The sequence below is a fragment of the Sinocyclocheilus grahami genome, unplaced genomic scaffold (assembly GCF_001515645.1).
Source record: "Sinocyclocheilus grahami isolate Dianchi unplaced genomic scaffold, SAMN03320097.WGS_v1.1 scaffold381.1, whole genome shotgun sequence".
In the NCBI taxonomy this organism is placed as follows: domain Eukaryota; kingdom Metazoa; phylum Chordata; class Actinopteri; order Cypriniformes; family Cyprinidae; genus Sinocyclocheilus; species Sinocyclocheilus grahami.
Window position 1 is genome coordinate 917,190 of NW_015505560.1, and position 8,311 is coordinate 925,500.

The window sequence follows — 8,311 nt, forward strand, 5'->3', positions numbered from 1 at the left end:
CTTTAAAGGTCAGGTTACCTTAATATGGACCTCGAGTCTAATGGAAATTGCATATTGTTATTGGTCTCTCTCAACTGAAGCATGAATATTGTGAAAGCGGTATGGAACTGCTAAAAAGATGCACTTTAAAAACAAACAAAAAAGACACTTTACAGAAAAGGAACTAAAGCTATTGTGTTTTTACGTCAGTTTTACTTGTTTAGTATAATTGAGATACTATTATCGTTTTTATTAATATGTTGAATTGGATATTTTTATGTTTTCCATTTTCATTTTCATTTTAGCTAAAGTTTTAGCAATTATCAGTTTTTTTAATATGTTTGTATAGTTTTTATTTAATTTTTAGTTTTGGTTATTTTAATGCATCAAGTTAAACTAAATGAAAATTAGAAATGTTGCCTTGCCAGCTAGTTTTTGTATATTTTATTTCAGTTAATATTTATTTATTTTGATTACTTTTTTCCCAAGTAATTAATTTTTTTATGGTTTTAGCGTTTTACTCATTTTAGTATCATTGCGATATATTATTATTGGTTTTATTAATATCTTGAATTAGTTTTTATTTTTATATTTTCCATTTTCATTTTAAAGTTTTTAATAAGTTTAGTCATTTTATTTGTAATTTTATTAGTTTTATTTTTTTAATATGTCTATATATTTTTATATTCATTTTATTTTAGTTGTAGTCTTGGTTATTTTAGTACATCACATTAAACTAAATGAAAATTAGAAATATATTTTATTATATTTTTATATGTATTTTATATATGAAATAAGGTTACATATATTTTATTTTATTTCAGTTAACATGATTTTAATTCATATTTTATTTCATTACATAACAATCAATTTACTGGCTCCTTTGTTCTATTTATCATCTGTTTCAAACAATATATATATATATACATATAAAGTGTGTTTATCTGTGTTTTTTGCAGGTGGACCTCAGTGTGGCTGTATGTATGTCAGGTCAAATATTACTGAGCACATTTGTAGTGCACATCGTTGCCATATGTCAGAGGTCAAAGGTCAGCAGAGGTGACCTCTCATTGCTATTGCTCTGATCACCATAATCAGATCTATAAAGGCACTTGAGTGACTAGAAACATTTACTGAGATGCAAAACAATAATACATGTTTGCAAATGAGGTTTTATGGTGGCATGAATATATATACAAGAGGTTTCATTAGTCAGTATAGAAGTCTTACCGATATTTAATGCAGTGAGGGAGTCTGTTTGTCCATCCGTCCATCTAGATTGTCCTGTCCTGCTTTTCTCTTCCACAAACTGACATTAGAGCATTAACAGAGACCAAAAGATGACCGACTCAATAAAACTCTAAAGAAACCCTTAACTAAATCAATGGCTGAACCGGTTGACTTTCACCCTCCTTCAGAAGGGTTCAGAAAAGGTCAACTGTTTGTGTTAAATTCTCCAGCAGAGATGTTACGTAACACGGCACCGTTTATGATGTGTCACGCGTCTGAAACGTTTCATTGGCGTTCAAAGGAAGAAGCTCGGAGGTCAAGAGAGTTCAGGTGCTGCTCACTGCCTTTTTAAATAACAGGTACTTGTCAATAACGCTCACATGATCCATATCCAGTCCTTAAAAAGCCCCAAATCAGCCTGATTCCACCAGATATACAGAGAAACGTCAGACTCAAAGCAACTGACTGAGTCTGGAAAACTGCATGGCTATTTATAGGAATAGAGTTTTGAACGTATAAAATATGAGCATCCTAATTTAGATTATCTGAAAAGATGTGCAAGAATGGTATTTTATCTAAATATATACTTCCTGTCAGAGGTTTTGGAATAATTACAGTTGTTAATGAAATATATCACATATAAATTTCAATCACATGTATTATTATTAATAATAATAATTTAGTCTCCTTAGTGAAGTACAGCACAGTATTATATATATATATATATATATATCAGTTTATATAAAATAAGAATTAGTATTTTATTTATATATATTATTTATTTATATATAATGCAATCTTTTTTCAGTAAGAACTATTTTAAACCAAGTCACCTAGAATGTGTTTCACTATTTTTAGACAGATTTGTATCATCTATATTTATCTTTGTACGTAATTTTATTGTATATATATATATATATACAGAATAGTTTTGGCATCTAAAAATGTCTATTTATATACATCCACAGTGTCACGATTTTTAAATGTCAAGCCTTCAGAAATGTAATCGCAGCGGTAGCGTGTTTGCTGAGTTCCCTGCGATTTGCATGCGCAGCAACCTGGTCAATATTCTAATCATCTTGATGAAGGCTGTGCTGGTTAAAAGGACGGCCAATCAGTGTGAGTACTGTCCAGCCCTCCGGCCACTGCTGACCCCGCGACCCCCTGAGAGACCCTCAGGTCAAAGGTCACCCTTCTAAGGTCAACCGTCTCCGGCCACTGCACTGGACAGAGTCGTCTCCATGGATACATGGAGACTGTGGGAGTCATGGAAACGACCCCTGGATATCCAGCTGGTGAAAAGACCTTCAACACCCTCTGCTGGATTCAAACAAACAGACGCTGCTGGGGGATTTTGCTTTTGCTGCCATAAAATGTTCATAACCTCATTATCATAACCTCAATCTAGTGCCAGTCTGCATCTATAATCAGTCTAGACGTATACGTCAAGCTGTTCTTCATCCTTCACATGTGTATTTCTTAAAACAGAATTTAGGAATTATTCCATAATGGTTGTGATCTAATGTCTTTTCCTTTCATCTGAAACTAGAAATCTCGGTTCGGTCTTTCTTCTCCAATGCATGAAGAACAATTCAAGCGAGTGGATGTCTTTGTCTTTGTCTGAGAGTTTTCTGATCATGTGCTGAGATCTGCAGTGTTTGCATTCATCATTCATGGTGAATTATGGCCCTCTAGTGATGTGGCAGCATAAAACACTTCATGGTTCAGTTTTCAATAAGTACCAGTACAATGTCTGGAACAATTAAGATTGTTTAATGTTTTTCAAAGAAGTCTCTTCTGCTCACCAGGGCTGCATTTGTTTAATCAAAAACACAGTATAAAATTATGAAATATTATTACAAATTAAAATAACTGTTCTCTATGTGAATATGTGTTAAAGTGTAATATATTTCTGTGATGCGCAGCTGTATTTTCAGCATCATTACTCCAGTCTTCAGTGATCTTCAGAAATCAGTATAATATGCTGATCTGCTGCTCGAGAAACATTTCTGATTATTATCCATGTTGAAATCATTGTGCTGCTGTGGAACCTGATCTCAGGTAACAAACACCTGGTGGTCATGTGACTCTGATTGGTGACTCATGATCGCCAGAGTTGCCAAGTCCGTGTATTATACGCGACTTTGGGCTTCTTTTATTTGTAAAGTTGCGTGAAAAAAATCCCCGGTCGCAGGTTGCAGTTTTTTGGGCTTATTTAAAAAAATATGGTTGCTTTTTAGGGAAATCTGACAAGCAACTTCGTTTCTTTATTGATGTTCGCCGTATTCTCCAATGCATTGATTGACACTCTATATAACAGCCAGCCAAATAATTGATCATAAATAATATTTCAATATCAAAAAGGGTTAGTTTTGGGTTTGTTTTTGAAGCTGCGCTTGCTTATTTGTCTCGCGAGAGTTGGCAACAGTGAGCCTCGGAGTCTTTGATGTTATATTCAGGCGTTTTTGCGAATTTTACGCTTCACATTTTATATCTATATACATTTGCTGATTCTGCCTGATTATGTCTACAGATGTTTTGGAAGCCACAGTAAGTAGATTCATATTAAAGAGACTGTTATCGGACTATCGCGTTCTTAATTATTTTTGCAGACTTCATAATGAAAATACTCAATTAAAATTGAGAGTAAAAAAACATCTTACTAGAATGAAGCTAGCTTTGACTTGGAATAATCGGGTTTTGAGCCAAACATCCAGTTTGAACAAAACAAAATAGTCTTAAATTAGAATATTTGTGTGACTTCTATTCTAGTTTTCAGTTTTCTTGCCTTTATTCTGCACTTAAATATCATATAATACATTTTAATGTAGATGTGTAATGGAAAATGTATTCGTGTGGTATTTTATGTTTGAGACAAATGTAAATCTGAATTAATAGCAGGCTGTGACAACTTACCCCGCGTAGTGTGACAACATGCCCTGTTATGAATGTGCATCTTTTTGTATCCTTTTTTTTCCTTCTGGACAATAATAGTGCAGATGTTCAATAGCCAAAACTTGAAGGTTTGTGTCTTCTCCGAAATGCAAAAGTAAACCGTGAGAAATGTTCACTGGAATAAGCAAGCCTTCCTAAAACACCCTTAATTTTTATCTTAAAGGAAGTTTAAAGCACTCTGGGATTTTCATCGGTAACTCACCTGTCCTGCAGGTAATGCTGGAGGCCTTACGTGTGACGGAGCTTCGTCTTCTGCTCTCCAAGATGGGCAAGAGTAAAAGTGGCCTGAAGAAGGATCTCATGAAGAGAGTCGTGGATCTGCTGCACAATGAATGCAATCCTGAGCTTCTGTCTGCTGTCCGAGAGCTGCACAAACTCCGGCAGGTTTCCAAAGACGCCCGCAGGAGCTCAAAGCCCAGTCCTGTAGAAATCATCTCCATGCCGGCGTGTGTCTTGCCTGAGAATCCCCAGTCACCCATTTCTGTCTGTACAGAACCACAGATGATCAAACTGCCCTTCTACCAGACGCTGGACACCATTCTGCCACCGACTCCTCTGGGTATGATGCATATGTGGGAATATTTAGTATTTAATCATGCATTTCGTTTTTATGATGTTGACACTAAACTGAATGATTTTACTAATGCACAGATTCATTTGTCACATCAGGGTTATGTAGGTGCACTGCAATAAGGAGGTTAAAAAGCTATAAATATACAGATTCCCTTATTTAGATCAATTGTTACCTAAGTTCTTGATGTGTGGAGTGTGTGTATGTACATATATTTTCTCATGTTTTCAGTGCCCATGTATGAAGGAGCCATGCAGAACTCAGATTTCTTGTTTCATCTCAGTGCGAGTCAACAAGCTCAGATCCAGAACAGCAAGTGAGTTTCTGTCACTCTTTATTTTTCATCAAAGCCTTAACAGACCGTATTATTGTTTGTTTCTAGTCATTGATGTTGATATTGTGATGTGTATATGTATACATACATGCATACATACTGTACATACATAGATGCATGCATGCATATATATATATATATGTATATATATATATGTATACGCTCACAATATAACTTTTTCCTTTTATTGCAGGATTTTAAAAGCATGATAGACAATCTTTTGCAACATTTTAAATACTTTTTTTTTTATTTCAGCAACCGAAAAATTTGCAAAATCAATGAAATAAATAAATAAATATATAAAAACTCATATATATAAAAATCAAGTCAAACCCTAAACGTATTTCAGCTAAACTAAAACTGAAATGGAGAAAAAATAAAGAAAAAAAACAAAGACAAAATGATGACAAAAACAAAATAACAAAACACAACAAAATTAATCAAACTTAAAATTATTAAAAATAAAATAGCATTAATAAAAGCTTGTTTTTTGAACATGGCTTTCATAATTCCTCACACCATAGTTCATGGTTCTGTAACTTTAGTGAGTGAGTCATCTGAGCTGATTCAGTGAGTTCAGTTCAGTTCATGATTCAAACTGATGACTCTTGTGTTTGATTCACTGATTTTCCACTCAGTTGGACATGCATAAAAATGTGCTGTGTCCCATATTGTGTTTAAACACAGTGTCCTGCGTGTAAGTGTTTTATTTAGCTTGTGTTCTTAGGACATTTATAGCTTTTTATTTAATTAACTGACCCCTTCCTTCCTTCCATCAGGACTTCTCAATCCGGTCTGATGTCTGTTCAAGTGGTGCTCAGGTGAAATTTTACTGTGGATGTCAGTACTTGAACGTGTTTGTTTGTGTGCGTGCTCTAGAGAAAATAAAAATGACTCATTTGGGCCGCATTCATTCTAAAAGATGCTGTTGTTGAATGTGTTTTCAGGATTTGCTATAGTGAGAGCATCGGTGTTGAAGAAGATCAGTATCCACCACACATCTGTGTTTCAGTTAATCACGCTAACTGTCCCGCAGAGGTGACGAATGACAGCGAATCTTTACTTCTCTACTGAACACACGTTGCCAGACCAAGCTTGCATATTAATAACAGTATCCTATTAAAGCTAACAGGGAATGTTATCAGAACGTTCTCTCGAAGTTAAGAGCAAACGTTCCTCCAGTAACGTTAATAGAATGTTTATTTTGCTTATTTATACATTGTTCATGGAACTTGTTTTTAAACGTTTTAGTTTTGAAGTTCGTCGAGCGTTTTTAAATGTTACTGCTGTTCAGAATGTTCCGAGAACATTTAAAAGTAGCGGTCAATTTTTGGAATGTTCAGATGGAATGAAACATTTAAAAAAACAGAGCTTTTGAAACAATCGAACATTCAGAAATAACGTTTTCTTAATTTAATAGGAACGTTAACAAACGTTCTTAGAACATATTCGTGTTTGTGGTTGTCTGTAACGAGTCGAGAGGCATTGAAGTTCTGATGATGGCTGGTTTTAAACTGTTGTTACTTCATTGTTTCTGAATGATTGTCTTGACCTTGTTCATTCAGTTTGCTTAATTTTGTCATTTTTACATCTTGTTCCCAGTGTACCTATTCATCCAATAAATTGGGGACTGAACCTTCTCGTCCGTGTCGACCCATCGACCTCACACCTAATTTGTACCTTACATTCACAAACCGATTCTCAGTGCTGTGGGGAAACTTCGGCAAGGTACGTTGAAGTGGAGGAAAGTATGGAAGCCTGTTTCCGCCACTGAAAAAACTAAAACTAAAAATGTTTACATCTCGCAATTCTGACTTTATAATTCGTAATCGGGAGTTTATATCTCACAATTCTGAGGAAAAAAAGTCAGAATTGCAAGATATAAGCTCGCAAATGTCAGAAAATAGTATTCCCCCCCCCCCCCCCCCCCCCCCCACTGTATAACTCGCAATTACGAAAAAGAAGTCAGAATTGTGAGAAAGTAAAAATTGCGAGATATAAACTTTCAATTGCGAGAGAGTTAGAATTGCGAGTTTATATCTTTATATATCTCACACTTCTGAGTGTTTTAGCTTGCAATCGCGAGTTTATATCACGCAATTTTGAGAAAAAAAAGGCAGAATTGGGAGTTTATATCTCACAATTCTGACTTTTTCTCGCAAATGCTAATTTATATCACATAATTGTGAGGGAAAAGTCAGAATTGCGAGATAAAAAGTGGCAATTACCTTGTTTTAATTCTTATTCAGCGGTGGAAACAGGCTTCCACAGTAAAGCCGTCTCTGTCTTGCAGAATAATGCTCAGGTTTCCGAGTCAAAATGAGACTTTATTGCAAGAAGACAAAGCCGAGATGCCTGACTCGCAGTTTACACTTTTATGCACTTTTATTTTTTGACTCCTCTTCAAACTCTTGCTACCATTATGCCAGCTAGCTTATCACAGAAGTGATTGTTCAGTGTGTTCGCCTCATTATTTTTATCAAGAGCCCATGTTTGAGGTCAATGTGAGCTAAAAGAGCAACTTGGTATCAGTGCAGATGCTGAAATCCCATTCTTTCCTCTCTCACAGTCAACACATCTGGCTTTCATAGGATTCAAACTACGTCTACTGTAGTTTTCTATAGGATAAATAAAATATCGGTCTCCCACATTATAGTATTCACGAGGAGGCGGGTCTCCATGTGACTGGCCGGTGACAGATGGGGAAAGCATTGGGACATGTGTTAATGTTAATGTGTTTGTGTAGAGTTACACAGTGGCTGTGTATTTGGCGCGGGTCGTGCCGTCTCGGGATCTGTTGGATCAGCTCCGCAGTACCGCGGTGGAGCAGCAGGAGCTCTGCAGACAGAGAGGTTAGATTGAGTCTTCTTGGATGTTTTAAGGCAGGGATGTCCAAACTTGGTCCTGGAGACTTTGGCTCCCACTTGCCTCCTGTCTCCTGTCTGGAAGTTTCTAGCATGCCAGCTGGTTCAGGTGTGTTTGATTGGGATTGGAGCTGAACTCTACAAGACACCGGCGCTCCAGGAGCAGGACTGGACACCCCTGTTATAAGGGATGGTTTGGCACTTTTGGGAAGTTCTTCTGTCTGAATCAACTTGGGCCAGTAACAGACAGCATTAACCATCAAAATCAGTGAAGACCAGAGAATTAGAGTTGATCCAAACTTTGTGTATGTTTTCATTGTTTATATATATATATATATATATATATATATATATATATATATATATATATATATATAT

General features: G+C 35.7%; 1 protein-coding gene across 1 annotated transcript in view; it reads left to right on the plus strand.

The window, feature by feature from the left end:
• Positions 1-3,335: 3,335 nt before the first annotated feature.
• The window catches only part of pias4b (protein inhibitor of activated STAT, 4b), an 8,428-nt gene continuing 3,452 nt past the window's right edge, over positions 3,336-8,311 (plus strand). Inside the window, exons 1-7 of the mRNA XM_016230983.1 lie at positions 3,336-3,759; positions 4,378-4,723; positions 4,967-5,051; positions 5,849-5,890; positions 6,017-6,107; positions 6,672-6,797; positions 7,816-7,921. Of these exons, the coding sequence (XP_016086469.1) occupies positions 3,733-3,759; positions 4,378-4,723; positions 4,967-5,051; positions 5,849-5,890; positions 6,017-6,107; positions 6,672-6,797; positions 7,816-7,921 (823 nt within the window). The 5' untranslated portion in view covers positions 3,336-3,732. The remainder of the gene's footprint in view (positions 3,760-4,377; positions 4,724-4,966; positions 5,052-5,848; positions 5,891-6,016; positions 6,108-6,671; positions 6,798-7,815; positions 7,922-8,311) is intronic.